The sequence below is a fragment of the Solanum pennellii genome, chromosome 7 (genome assembly GCF_001406875.1).
Source record: "Solanum pennellii chromosome 7, SPENNV200".
Lineage (NCBI taxonomy): Eukaryota > Viridiplantae > Streptophyta > Magnoliopsida > Solanales > Solanaceae > Solanum > Solanum pennellii.
In genome coordinates this window covers 72,183,109-72,197,820 of record NC_028643.1, presented here as the reverse complement: position 1 = coordinate 72,197,820, position 14,712 = coordinate 72,183,109, and the positions used below count along the sequence as shown (strand labels likewise).

General features: G+C 37.0%; 4 protein-coding genes and 1 pseudogene across 6 annotated transcripts; 3 read left to right on the top strand and 2 right to left on the bottom strand.

Annotated features, from left to right (window-relative positions):
- The first annotated feature begins 30 nt into the window (after window positions 1-30).
- LOC107025803 (transcription factor bHLH117) lies at window positions 31-1,738 on the top strand. The gene has a single exon (XM_027918205.1). It carries the CDS (start codon window positions 454-456, stop codon window positions 1,507-1,509), a length of 1,056 nt encoding a protein of 351 aa, XP_027774006.1. The 5' UTR covers window positions 31-453; the 3' UTR covers window positions 1,510-1,738.
- Window positions 1,739-1,925: 187 nt separating this feature from the next.
- On the bottom strand, window positions 1,926-7,863 carry LOC107024174. Of its 3 annotated transcripts, XM_027918207.1 has the most exons (4): window positions 7,674-7,863; window positions 5,087-5,285; window positions 3,322-3,576; window positions 1,926-2,385 (listed from the first exon to the last, which is right to left on the bottom strand). In XM_027918207.1, the coding sequence occupies exons 3-4, from the start codon at window positions 3,565-3,567 to the stop codon at window positions 2,293-2,295; spliced, it is 339 nt and encodes a 112-aa protein (XP_027774008.1). In that variant the 5' UTR covers window positions 3,568-3,576; window positions 5,087-5,285; window positions 7,674-7,863; the 3' UTR covers window positions 1,926-2,292. The 3 variants fall into 3 exon arrangements, with proteins under 3 accessions (XP_027774008.1, XP_027774007.1, XP_027774009.1); XM_027918206.1 differs by lacking the exon at window positions 5,087-5,285 and having other exon boundaries at window positions 7,674-7,850; XM_027918208.1 differs by lacking the exons at window positions 5,087-5,285; window positions 7,674-7,863 and having other exon boundaries at window positions 3,315-3,578.
- A 1,320-nt stretch (window positions 7,864-9,183) lies between these two features.
- On the top strand, window positions 9,184-10,313 carry LOC107025250 (the record flags this gene model as incomplete). Its single annotated transcript, XM_027918749.1, has 2 exons — window positions 9,184-9,443; window positions 9,954-10,313. Coding segments are annotated over 2 exons (441 nt in total), but the record flags the coding sequence as incomplete, so codon positions are not given.
- Window positions 10,314-11,610: 1,297 nt separating this feature from the next.
- Window positions 11,611-13,423, bottom strand: LOC107026402 (STOREKEEPER protein). The gene has a single exon (XM_015227357.1). It carries the CDS (start codon window positions 13,207-13,209, stop codon window positions 12,013-12,015), a length of 1,197 nt encoding a protein of 398 aa, XP_015082843.1. The 5' UTR covers window positions 13,210-13,423; the 3' UTR covers window positions 11,611-12,012.
- A 22-nt stretch (window positions 13,424-13,445) lies between these two features.
- Window positions 13,446-14,712, top strand: part of LOC107026097 — an 18,999-nt pseudogene continuing 17,732 nt past the window's right edge.

Genomic DNA, 14,712 nt, shown 5'->3' with positions numbered 1-14,712 from the left:
AAAGTTTTACAGCGTTATCCGTATCTGCCAAATCAAGGTACTTTTCTACCGTGACGTGTTCTCAGTTATTACCTTTTCATCTTTCTGTTTCACTCTTATTTTCTTTTTAAACCCTCCATTTTTATGAATAATTCACATCTTTCTTGTCCTTATCCAGAGGAGCTAGTATCCGATGAGGTGCTTTCCATGTTACGGGCAGGAACCTACATTTCCACCGTTGGATCAAAATCTAATCAACGGGCTTAACTGTACCCGCCAAAAAAAAAAAGAAACGAATTTCGAATGAAACGGCATAGTACACATTTTAGAGACAGTATCAACAGTACGCACAGCTAATTGTCGGTTATATACCTCTAGTCATATCCCACCACGTGTCCCTTATACACTACCGGAATCACAGATACCATCTATAGAATATCCCCTGTATTTTTCTGCGTGTTTTGTGTGAGGGCTATGGAGAGAAAATTACCTCTCGTTCAACCGGAGTTTAATGCCGGAGAAGCGTTATTGTTGCCACTTATGGAGTCTGATGAAGCCTTCATCAACGGCATGTATAATGGATTGAGCTATCAGTCTCTGTTGAGTTTGAACCTCGACCACAGCTACTATGGCGAAGTGAAACCTTTTTCAGCTAATTCATCTAATTTTCGCCCTTCTTTCACCAATGATATGCTCTGCGCTGGTACTACTGCTTCTTCTCAAATCCAGCAAAGTTCGGGGACTTTTCATGAGTTCTCTACTGGAGATTTTGCATGGCTTGATAAGAAGACGGAGATCAATCCAGATGCTGATCAAAAGTTGAAATACCCGAAACTAGAACCAGTAACTGATAATCTCCAGTTATATCCATACAACAATGAGGTTTTGTTGTGTGAGCCGTTCAACTACTTCTCTAACGGTGTTGGATACCCCAGTCTTCCAGATCTCCGTTGCATGGAACAGCCAAACTATTTGGATTTCTCTTCATCACTGGTCACAACAGAAAACCGAGTCGTCGAACCGGTGAGGCCTGTTTCAGAAGTAATGAGTAACCTCCTAAAAAACAGGCAGCCGTATAGTTCATCTACAACTCGATTGCGAAGGCAGAAGCTAAGCGAGAAAATAAGATGTTTAGAGAAGCTATTGCCATGGGACAAGAAAATGGATACGTCAACTATGCTAGAAGAGGCGTACAAATACGTGAAGTTTCTACAGGCGCAAATTAACGTCCTACAAAGCATGCCTCCGCTGGTAGAAGGAGGTGCTTCTTCCGATCAGGATAGAAATGGAAAAAGTACAAGCTATGGATTAAATCATGAAGCGAAGGCAATTAGCGTTTTTGGGACACTAGCGAGGCTGAACAGGCAGCAGCTTTTACAGGTTTTACTGAACTCGCCTGTTGCTCAGACGTATCTCTACTCAAAAGGCTGCTGCGTTTACTCCGTAGAACAGCTGGTTCAGTACAGGACAATTGCTCAGAGAAACGCTTTCTACCGACGATCTTTGTTTCTTTCCGGCATGCTCTCTTGAACAAGACGATTCTCAGGTGCTCATAGTTAATTTGGGAACTCCTTTTTTTTTTCTTCCTTTTTTGGTTGAAAAAATAGTGAAAGTTTAGCCCATAGGAGTAAAGAGAAACTCTGTAGATTTGAGAAATTGTTAACTGCACTGAACTATGAAGTAGTATTAGTCTTTTCTCTTTTTTCCTAATCATTACATGTAAAGCACGTGATATGAATCATCTTTAAATTCGATTTAACGATGTGTTTATCGAAAACTCAAAAATCGATTTCTAAATTTAAATGTATATACTCGCGTTTTATGAATTTCGTCATTTCCATTCCATCTGGTCAGTATTTTCCTCCTGCCTTTTTTTCTTTCAATCATTGTAGGTAGCTCAAAATTGGCCTGAGAACCTCAATGGCTGTAGTTACATTAATGTTCAATTGCTCCATATCCAATATTACTATACCTGTTCATTCAGTGTTCAACAACATACCCGTTGGTCCCACATGCAGGGTCCAGAAATAGTAGAGTGTACGAATACCTTACACCTAGCTCGTGGAGGTAGAGATGTTGTTTCCGAAACTATTCAGTATCAGGGTATATTCATAGGAAGGCCACTTGCCTGACCTCTCTATTTATTCAAAGGTTAAGCTATTAAGGTAAAAATACGACCTAATGTTTTAGTATTGTTTGCCAAATTCAACACATCTGTTCTGCACTGTGCACCTGAAATATTACAACCTACAAGTTGAATTGGATGCTGAAGAAGCATTTATCATCATGTAGTAATGGTTATGCTATTCATCTTCAGTGAACTCCTTGAGGCAAAAGCGGTAGCAATCCAAACATGAAAAGAACACATCGTTCACTTGTCGAACTCCCAAATGACTCCTCCATCCTCTGCCATCAGACAGCAAAGTAATTTAAAAGAACAAACAAGTGAAAATCAGTGTAAATGAAAAATACAAGACAAATGATTGCTGAGTTTGAATAGGTTTCTGAGTGTCGACGGAACTCAATTGAGTGTCTTAATGTCTTCTCTAGCACTTGTCAGATGGTTAGGCATTAAGACACCATTAAAGTGGATTTGGCTTTTGGGGCAAGCTTTACAATATGGTTTCCTAGACTTTCGAGTTCCAAATGAGGATATACGCCTAACCACAATAATTCCCAAACGCGTGAAGGGTTCAATTCAATCTCTTGAAAAGTGTTCGAGCAAGATGGATTACAGAAAAAAATGGATTGAATGATAGATGAGGCAGAAACATAAGAAGCAAGAGAACAAGTAGCTAAGAACCAACACACTACTCTTCTTTCGTGTCATTGTTACTCGATATATACTCTTCTAAAGTCAGCGCGTCAGCTAGTATAACGTTCTCTGAAGTAAGATCACGGATTATAGGTGCATAAAAGGGAGTGTAATTTGTGCAAGAGATCAGTTCCTGAAGAACTCTCCGAGATCAGGACTATGCTGTAAATATTATCCTTTTGTCTTTCGCATCCCAAAGGGACTTTCTGAGTATATTACATCAATATGAATCACTCTCAATTGCACAAGAAGAAAAAATAGAGTAGAAAATCTTATGACAATCTAACACCCAGATCGAAAGAATTGAGAATTTTCCTCTAGTATTTCGTTATCGTATAGGGATAGACTTCTAAACATTACAACACCATACATGTCTCTTGAGATCCCAAAATGGACTCGTGAAAAGGCTTTATATGCTATGTATAAAACATGCTACTGATGTAAGCTCAAAGTGTTAAAGTGGAAACAGTATACATATACGCAATAAAATCTGATCTGAATCAAAGCAGTATATGATTACCTTTTACCTTCTTGTTGATCCATGCTTCGAGTAGCATTCCTGCACCAACACCTGCAGCAATAAACGACCCATAAAAGGCGATGGAGTATGGTAAGGATCTTCGTGGAAGAAAATAATACTCAGGAACTTGTCGAATCCTTTTTGGAAGCCGTTTCTTCACAGCTGGTCCAACATTAGCCTCACTACTCCCCGTTCCACCCAGAGTTTTCCAGTCCATCTCTTTCGGTTGGTCTTTTTGCGGTTCCACACCCATTATGGGACCCTGTTTATGAATGAAAAAACAAAAGGATTACGGATTTCAAATTGCGGAAAGCCTTGTAGCGCTAGTACATTACATCATCCGTTCATACAACAACACAACCAAAGATGGCTGAACAATCAAAATAGTTTTAAAACTAACTTAAGGCAGTTACAGAACATATTCCCAACACATGAATAATGGCAATAAACTCGTTTCGTGGAAATGAAACTATGTTCCTAAGTGATATGTATAGCTTTTTTTCAATAACCAAGAAATCCGTCTAGAACTAACCCTTTGGGCCAACCACAGCCAGTGGCGTAGCCACATAGTAGTAAGGGTGTCCTTCGTCGGAAAAAAGTAGCATACATTCAAGTAAAATGATTAAATAACATATTTTGGACACCCTTAACATAACAAACTGCTATTTCTAGACGGCTCTGACTGATCACAGCCTCCAAAACTCGATAAGATATGGTTACCCCTCTACCCTTCTCCACTGGACTCAAACTTGTAACCTAGACAAGTCCCTTAAACCATGGCAATTGAGCTAATACCTGGGGTTAAATGGTATGTATAGATTGACAATAAGCAAGTATTAGATTGTTAAGCTTCTCTTTCATTATTTTAACCTCATTGATTCAGATTGATGAAACAGCTCTAACAGAAAATCTGGATATTTCAAGCCACAAGACAAATTGAACAAACAAAGTAGAGAGCAACTTCATTAATCAACATACGAGCATGAAAAGCACAAACGAGGGTTTTCTATGTATAGCAGCAAAAAGTGTTAGGGTTTATGGATCGTAAGCGACATAGATTCGAAGATAAAAATAATAACTTACAGAGCTCGATTTCAATGGAAGACAGAAAATCGCGAGAGGAGAAAGAACAAATTTATCGGGCCAAAATTTAGGGTCCGAATTTGTTGGATCCGTTTTAACACAGTTTGGTTATCCAAACGGGCCCTCAAGTATATCCTTCATAAGGCCCGGTGTTTAACTTTTGGCCATTTTTTTAAAAAAAGTTGTGTAAATAGTTTATAAACATTTGCAGAACTTGTGCGGTACAGGGAAATTGATTGGATTATGATGAGATTGATGACGAAAGGAGAGATATAAGCGAGATTATTGATTTTAAAAATTTGAATTAAATTTAAAATTGTTTAGGACGTAATATATCAAATTTAGAGTTGATTTAGATCAATTTTGAAATAAAATATATCAAAAAAAATTGCTCGGGAGATCCACAAGTTATTTGTGAATATTTGTGCTATGGACTATGCCTCATGTTCCTTTTTAGAATCTGTGTATAAAACACAAACTAAAAGGCCCAATTTGATATCTGAACCAATTTGGTCTTCAAACAACAAACATATTCCATGGACTTGAATATAAAGAGGGTCAATTGTACGCAAATTTTATATTATCTTGTGAAGATAGAATCGTTGAGAGATTGTTTATTTAGTCCGTGTTCAAGTGCAAAACAATCATAACAGGTAATAAGGAATGCATTGAAACACAATAAACAATACTTTTTTTTGCCGTAGTTTTCGGGTATCGCTTTGCGAATCCGACTAGCTGTACCCACCGAGTCCCGCTGTTTCAAGGCGGGTGCATCACAATTAGTTACACGGGGCCCTGGAGACGCGGCCAGTTTGTAATGTCTCCAGTGGCTCTACTGGGGCTCGAACTGAAGGACTCTGTCCTCAGGCCTTTACCAGTTGAGCTACCCTTCAGAGTTCAATAAACAACACATGTAATATATATAAAGCAAGAACTAGATGAATAGACTAGTACTAAGCATACTCAAACGAGGCCTAAACCTTCGAACAACAAGACAACACTTCACTACCTGCTAACCTTTCATCCTAATATGTGACCTCCGTCCACACCTTTCCTGTGTCTTCATTGATTTGGTCTCCAAAGTTAATGTTATTTGTTAACACCTTATCGTCATAATTACTGAGTTCGCAATTAAATATTTACAATTTTTAATAGATTTTTTTTAAGACATATAATATCTAAACAAAAATTATTAAATTTATCCGAACCGATAACTAGAACTCTCCCCTTCCGCCCTAAGCATATATACCAACGAAAAATATGAAACATAACCACATCAGAAAGTGTTAATATCTAAATAAATGTTGCAGCCTTTTCAGAGTCTAGTCTTGTGAGAAAACTAACTTTTTAGTTGTTGTATGTAAAGATTATAATTCTTGCTTCTACCTCAAGGAACACTGATGCTAGCTTGTGCAAACTATATAAATATTCTTGTAGATCTTACATTTATTCTTCCTTTCGATCCTTTACTTTAATTTCTTTAGCATCATGATCATACAAGTGTTCTATTAATAATTTTTATGAAACTGAGAAGAAGAAAAAATAATTAAATAGTAGTATCTTTTAAAATGAAGTTTATTGTCAATTTCGGATTTGTGTTATTTACTTAAAAAAAATTAAAAAATTTATTTCTATTCCTTGTTTTCTTAAAGTATTCGAACACGTAAATGCTTATTTTAAAAATATTTGTGATGTGATGAATATATCATCTTTTCATTATTTCATCGTGATTCAAATCTTGGAATCGAAAGATTCCTCCTATGGCGCACTTCTCTCTTTAGTAAGCCTAATGTGTTCGAATCCAAAATAGTTGGGGCTTAATGTGAGTACCGAACTCTTTAATAGGATTAACATGTTGAATTTAAAATAGATGAGACATCGCTGTAAGTATCGAATACCGAGATGTGTATATATACACAAATATTATTATTTTTGAAGAGTTGAATTGAGCTAGCTTTGGTACTTATGCTTAACAAATAATTATATCTAAAATTTAAAGCTAAGTGTCAACACTAGATGGACACAAATTGATTTTCAAAAGAAAATCAATTTTGTCATCAATAGGATCAACTAGTGTTGGTACTTATGCTTAAGAAATAATTATATCTAAAATTTAAAGCTAAATGTCAACACTAGATGGACACAAATTGATTTTCAAAAGAAAATCAATTTTGTCATCAATAGGATCAACTAGTGTTGGTTCTTAAGCTTAACAAATAATTATATCTAAAATTTAAAGCTAAGTGTCAACACTAGATGGACACAAATTGATTTTCAAAAGAAAATCAATTTTGTCATCAATAGGATCAACTAGTGTTGGTACTTATGCTTAACAAATAATTATTTCTAAAATTTAAAGCTAAGTGTCAACACTAGATGGACACAAATTAATTTTCAAAGAAAATCAATTTTGTCATCAATAGGATCAACTAGTGTTGGTACTTATGCTTAAACAAATATAATATGGATTTAGAATTTGAAACTTACGAGATTTTATAACAATCTCAAATTAATATACATTGTAATACAAATAAAAAGTCCTAATTCACGTGAAACCATAAGTAGTTGTACTATGCGAAGATATTTGCATTTTGTGGCAAACTATACCAAAACTTGGACACAAATGGATTTAATTTGAAGTTGATTCATGTTTTGTTATTCTTTGGAAGTATTTAATTTAATAACAGTTTTGCTGCGACATAGGTCAGTGAGAGAGAGACATATAAAATGTAATAAACAATAGTTGCTCGTAATCCTCTTTTCTCTCATTGCTTATAAGAGCCCCCTTTAAGCATTGAATTCGATCTCCCAATATTCAAGTAATCTCACATAACTTATGGCCCCATAAACAAATAATTATAACCCTCAGGTGGAAATACTTTTTTCCCTTTCTTGTCTATGATATTCGATCAATTTTCCACTTCTAACCCACAAATTCCACCCCACCCTAACCAGTCAGAATCAGAACCCTATTATCCATTAATTTCAGGTCAAATGCCTCACTCCCAAAATGCTACATTTAAAATGACGACAAACCACACACCCCAGAACAGCTCAAATTCTTTATTCCAGCGAGGGGTCCCCAATTCAGCACTCATTAATTCAAATATAAACCTCCAAACTACTCTCCAAAACCCAAATTACAAAATTAAAGCTTCAATCTAGGTCATGCAAATTCAAATCATTTCCAAAAAACCCCAAATGTACAAGAGGAAAAACAAAAAAAAAAGAAACAAAAACAGTAACACAAAAAATGAGTGGAATTAGTGAAAATACCTTTATTGAGCTTAATGACGAGCTGCTTCTTAGAGAGAGAAAGAGAGAGGCGGCAGAGAGGCGGTCGACGAACGGAGAGAGGCGGTCGACGAACGGAGAGAGGCGACGATCGACGAAGAGAGAGGCGCGCCGCGACGAGGTGAGAAAGAGAGAGAGGCGCGACGAGGTGAGAAAGAGAGAGAGGCGAGACGAGATGAGAAAGAGAGAGAGGCGCGACGAGATTTCTTGGATAATTGGGGCTTCTTATAGAGTAAAAAAAGTGTTACTTTTTTCTTTCATTAAATAAATATGTCACAAGAAATATTAATTTGCATCACACAGTAAAGTCACACACTGATCATTGATTGCTTGTGTTAATTAGAGCGAGAGGCGCGTCGTGTAAAAAAATTAAGAGAGGGAAAAAAGAGTTATTTTAATTTTAGCTAGGTTTTTGATTTTGTCTAAGAGACCTCATGAGGTCTCTAAGTTTTTAAATATTCAATTAAATTAAATTATTATTTTTAATTTAACAAGTATAGACCTCATGAGGTCTATACTTGTTAAATTAAAAATAATAATTTAATTTAATTGAATAGTTAAAAAAAAAGAGACCTCATGAGGTCTCCAATTTTATGAGAATTAGATTAAAAATTTAAAATTTTTAAATAAGTTTGGTAAAAAAAAAATTATTCATTAAATTGACCTCACGAGGTCTCTCCAACATTAAAAAAAAAATTAAAAGATATTAATTTAAATAGCGACCTCATGAGGTCTCTTATTATTGACCTATTTTTGAGGTCTCCATTTTTAGGTCTCTTTTTGGTCTTTTTTTAGTAGTGTCTGTAGAGAGAAATTTGTCTTTAATAATATTTGACTAAGTTTAACTCCTATTAACCAATATAGTAAAGATATGACGCCAGAGTCTAAATCAAATCCCAAAAGCTCGCCCATGAGGAGAGGTTTGTCCAAGTCCATATAAAGAGACCAATTTCTCATGCCTCTATTGATATGATACTTCTTAACACTCCCCCGCATGCCCAGACCTCAGCCAGTGGCGGAGCTAGAATTTTGTCTAAGGGGTGTCAAAATCTAAAGAAATAAAACCGTGTAGAAGCCAAGGAGTGTCAATATGTAATATATATACATAAAAAATATTTTTATTCTAGCTACACAATGTAATTTTGCGACGAAGGGATGTCGGTCGACACCCCTTCATTACATGTGGCTCCGCCACTGACCTCAACTGTAGCGTGAACACTTATATATAATGGCGTCCAACATCGGTCAAATAACAAATTGGGATGTGTCTGATTTTGATAGCATGTAAAGATATGATATCTGAGTCTAACTCAATCTCAAAAGCTATCTCATGAGGGAGGTTTGTCCAAATCGATATAAGAAAAGAACATTTTCCATTCCCTTCCTAACAATATAGATCACCTAAAAAGTATGTATAGGTAAATCATTCATAAAAAGTGGTACTAGTAACTTCTAAAAATTATCACTAGCTATAACAAATAAAAATATCTAAGAATGTAGAAAAATTGTTATTGATTTTTTGTTTTGTGTTTTGGGGATTTTGGAACAGGAAAAACATCTTCGATTGTGGTTATTCGAATGTAAAGAGCCAAGCCATGATGCATTTGTACTAGGTGTGGCTGCAGCATGTCTTCTTTCAATTGCTCATGTTCTTGCCAATCTTCTTGGTGGCTGCAGTGTTTGTGCTACTGATGACATTAAGCAAGCATCCCCAAGTAGAAAACTATCAATGGCTTGTCTTGTTTTTACATGGTACCTCTTCAACTCATTCGTTTATCAAAGTATGTCACGTGGAAAGTTAAAACAAAAGTATTACCAAGGGATCATTCTTTTACAAAAAAAAAGAGGAGATAATTCTTTTTGAAACGGAGAGTTTTTTTTTTGTTATTTACTTTGGTTTTTCTTACTATGAAATGTTTGAGACCTTAGATCTAATTTTTCACAAGGTGAAAGAATATTATTCGAGATTACATATAAAAAAAACATTCAATGACTCATTTCTTCGACTAGACATGATCAAACATCATGCATGTATTCAAGGTTGGACATCTGAAACATAAACAACGTAATATTTAGGCCCAACATGAAATAAACCAAAGATATAATATGTGTTTTGACTCTTACATGTTTAAAGAAATGAACCGTAACTATTTAATCAAAAAAGCTAACTCATTAAAAATCGATAAAAACAAATAAGAAGATCATATATTTTGAAGAATTTCTTGTTGGGTTTAATTTGTGGTTATTTTTTTCTTCCTACAGGATCATAATGGCAATAGGAATGGGACTACTGGTTATAGGGACAATGGCAAACAACAAATCAAGAGCTTCTTGTGGGTTTTCACATCACCATTTTTTCTCAATTGGTGGAATTTTGTGTTTCATCCATGCCATCTTTGCTGTTGCCTATTATTCTACTGCCTCAATGCTACTTGCCCTATAATCCAAATTATTTATTTTTTTGTTTATTGGGGCTGTAATGTAATGAAGATGTTTTGGTACTATGATTGTGTTGTAGACAATATTATTGATAATCGCAACTAATTACAAGATATGTAACTTAATTCTAAGATCACACTTGATTCTATCAACAGAAAATATATTCATTTGCCCTGCAACAGATTGATCATTTGCAAAGAATCGAACAACTGCTCCAAAAGCACGATAGCATACTTGGGGTGTGGGAAGAAATGCATTTTCTAGTGTTCGATAAATAAACAAAAAAATATCATATGAGAACGAATGAAATGACACATATGGAACTTGATTCCCTAGTTCGATTAGAATAATCCTTTTCCTCAGCTAATTTTACGAGTGAAAAATTGAAAAACATTTTCCGCCATACGAATCACACCCTAGACTTGTAAAGAACATACAGGATTATACTCTGCATATATGAAAAAAGAGCGACAACATCAACCAGCACAATTGATGTTCCGCAACTGCAAGCAATTGGGAAATATGTATCCAGGAAACATTTTTCAGAGCTAAAATTGTTCCATAATATGGTGCATAACGGAACAATTTAGATATCTATTCTGAGTCTACCTCGAAAGGTATGAGAAGAGAGAGCAATATACAACTGAATTAGGAGGGCTAACAGAGTGCAGGTAGTACATATAGAAGATAAAGTTAGATGGCTTCCTCCAGTGTTAAGACCTTCAAAATGCACTGGTTTATAGGTTTGACGACATAATAATTAAGATTTTTAAGAGGTGAATTGAATCGCATGGAGAAATTTTTTTTCAAGCCCTAAAGTCTATTGAAATCAATGTAGACTTGGTTAAAAACAGAACAAAATGGAACCAAAAGATCTGTATGAGTGATGACTAGTAAGAAGATACCATAAAGAGATGAGTGGGAGATTTAGAACTATCTTAATTTGTCCTTTAAGACCTAATTATTCAGTATAGGGATGGCAATGGACCTGAACAAAACAAACGGATATTGAGAATTCATATAACTGACCTCAATTGTCATAGACTCGTAGGATTGACATATAGTTGATTGAATGATGATAAATCCAAGTGTGTATACACGCACACACATATACAAGGTGTATCTGTGTGTGCATTCATGCGCTGCAGAATATCTTCACTAGGAAAGAATAGAGAATCAGCAGTTAAAGGAAACACCTAATAAGCAGCGCCAGTAAGGAATTTCTCTATCATAATTTAAGTTCTTTAAGATATATAACTAGACTAGAAACCTCAAGGATTGAACAACTGTCTAGTCAGGAAACAACATTGCGCTCTATACCAAAGGAAAAATCTAGAGGAAAACGTAACTATCCCCCACTCGAATCAATTACATGAACAACCATTGAGAACAAAGTGAATCAACATTGCAAGGAGATAACAAGTAGGCCAAGGACAACACAAGCTACAACAACTTGAGAACAAAGTGAATCAACACAAGCTGCAAAAACTGAGAAAGATCGCATTTAAATATATTTCCATCTGGAATAGGAAATGACATATTACAAAAGATGAACCAGACATTCCACTTCAGCTGTCCCTAAGCTTGCTTCCATCATACATTATATGATAGGAATGTGTAGGCATTTCATTGCAACTCCACAATAGAGCCAATCACTCCATACCACACCAACATATATAAGAAGCAACACAGCGGATATCATAAACACCAGTTCACTAGTAAAACTAAATAAGCAAGTAAATGTATGAAACAACCTGAAAAACTAATTCTACTTCACGGGCTAAACACAAGTTCATCAAATTGTCTAGAGAAACAATATCTAAAACTCCAGAGAGACGGTATCAGAACTTGTAGCATTGAATAGAACAGGATCCATCAGCATCTAGTTACCTCTCATTGCATCAACCACCAATCTGTAATGCTCCGCAATGAAATCGAGGCGCTTCACCATCAAGTCAGCTTCATCATCCTCCAGAATCTTCCACTTCTCCTCCAACACTTTAGCCTTGTCGGTAGCAATCAAACTCATCTTCTCCTTCAACAAACTTGTTCCATTAGGATACATTTTAGACAAGCCAGACATAGCTTCAAGTGATGCAGCCAAACGTGGATACTTGGACTGGAAATCCAGTTGATCACCCTTAACTATATCCTCCTTAACCACCTCTTTTACGGCAATCTGTTTCTCTTCTTCCTTCTGTTTCTCATCATCCTTTGGTTTGCTAACTTTAGCACTTCTCTTAGGCTCAGAAATCTTTCTAACCTCAACACTCTTTTTAGCTTTGCCATTTGAGCTATTGTTAACATTATCCTTAACCCCTCCATTAATAGCTCCTGGAGCGCCCCAAATTCTCTTCGAGTGCTCAAAAACCAGAAAATCCTGACTCTTCGTGAAAACTGGTTCTTCACCATCTTTCACATTAGTCAAAAATTTCTTCCTTAGCCTCCTTACCTTGTCACTAATTTGACTCTTGGAAACTTCAGCCTGCAACTTTCCCCTGATGAATTCATGGAAAGCAGACATGTCGGCACTAGGTTCCATACCTTTTACCGTCTTGTATTCAAGAATACCTTTGAGTAGAGCAAGCTGGTCATCATCGCTCCAAAGACTCCGGGGAGTAGCAGCAGACTTTTTCTCCTCTTCTTCTGCAACCTTTGGCTTCTTCCTCCCTTTCTCTTTCTGCGCCTCTTGTGGTCTCTTTGGTGTTGCTTTCGATGAGGCAGCAGCTTTAGCAGCAACATTCGGCTTAACGGTGAAAGCCGATGCAGAAGGTGAAGGCAGAGAACTACCCGATTCCGCTTCCGAATCGGATCCTGACCCATTTTCGCTTCCAGAAGAAAATTGGGGCTTCTGTGGTGTCTGAACTAGTTTTTGAGAAATGGGTCTCTTTACAACGGGATGAGATGTCTTGGGTTCTTCATCTTCTTCAGTTTCTTCCCCTGATTCTTCTTCTCCTTCTTCCTCCCTCGATTGTTGTTCTTCTTCTTCTTCCTGGGATTCCTCCACCAATTCTTGTACTTCAGAGGATGATGCAGAAGGAGGCTGGTCTACTAAGCGGGATTTGGTTTTGGGGGCCATTGTTTGTGAAAGCAAGAAGAGAGAGCTATTCGGCCGTCAACTGTGTGTCTGGGTGAGTGTTGAAGCAGAGACAAAAAGATGAAAGCTTTGTGTAGGGTTTTTCTCAATTTATACAAAAAGCCAATGTCTTAATCGATTGCCGCGCCCTTCTACGATTGGATAATCACTTTCCCCATTTAGACATGTATTCCAAGTGAAATTTATGAATAACACCAATACAACTACTCACATATGGAATGGGATTTGTGATGAAAGTGATAAGGAATTTGATATAAATTTCAAATTAAAAAGGGATCGATTATATAAAGATCAGTTTAAACCTTACAAAAATCTCAATCATCTTTTGAGTTCAGGAGCGAAAATGAGTTAGGATCTGAATAAGGTTATTCCCTGTCTTCCCCTTCTGCATCAGACTTAATCGTCAAGCTGAGTGGTTCAACAAAAGTTGTTGCCCCATTAAAATCAACTTAAGGCCGCAAAAGACCTAGAAAGGGAGGAAGGAAACCAAAATTAGGATAAAAAAAATCAACTCCTCCTCCTCGTAAGCCGAATGTTGCTGCTAAAGCTGCTGCCCTATCGAAATCAGCAACAGAGAGACCGCAAGAGGCACAGAAAGAGAAAGGTAGGAAAATGCCCAAAGTTGCAGAAGAAGAGGAGAAAAAGTCTGCTGCTACTTCCCGGAGTCTTTGGAGCGATGATGACCAGCTTGCTCTACTCAAAGGGATTCTTGAATACAAGACGGTAAAAGGTATGGAACCTAGTGCCGACTGTTGGGAATTAAACACACAACACACACAAATAATCTAGAGAAAAGAGAAACGGAACACAAACGGGACACACAAGAATTTAACGTGGTTCGGTTTCCCTACTCCACGACTGTAACAGGAGGATTTTTATTTCACTTGTGCTTCTACAGAATTACAAATACAAGGATCATATTTATAGGAAAACCAAATGGTTAACCTAGGGTTTCAGTAATGGGTCGGGCCGGCTCACAAGCCTCCACAAAGCCCAACAATCTCCCACTTGGAGGCTTGAAGAATTTCAACTGTCATCCACTTAGAACACTTGTATGTCTAGTAATCTTTTTCAACTCTCTCCTGCTACAGCGGCCTTCTCATCAGTCAACTGAAAGGCCCGTTGAAGCTCCCCGAAGCTTCAACACATCAGTCACGGCTGAAACTGCCCTTGACTCGTCCTCGGTCCCTACCGGCTCCCACTTGAGACACGAACTGCCGGATCCTAGAACTCCCTGAGAACAAACACTCTCCATACTCAGCAAGATATTTTCTGGAGACGTATCAACAGCTGGAATACTGGTTCTCTTGACCCACTGTCTTCTAGGAGCCTTGGCTGAAGCACGGCCGGTGCTCCCACTGCCACAAACGCCTCTGACTGGTCTTCCTGAACCTTTCCTTGCTCGTTCATCCTGAATCTGACCTGTGGCTCTGGGTTTCTTTCTTGCAAAGACAACCTTCTTCTGCCCACGAGATTCTGTGAACC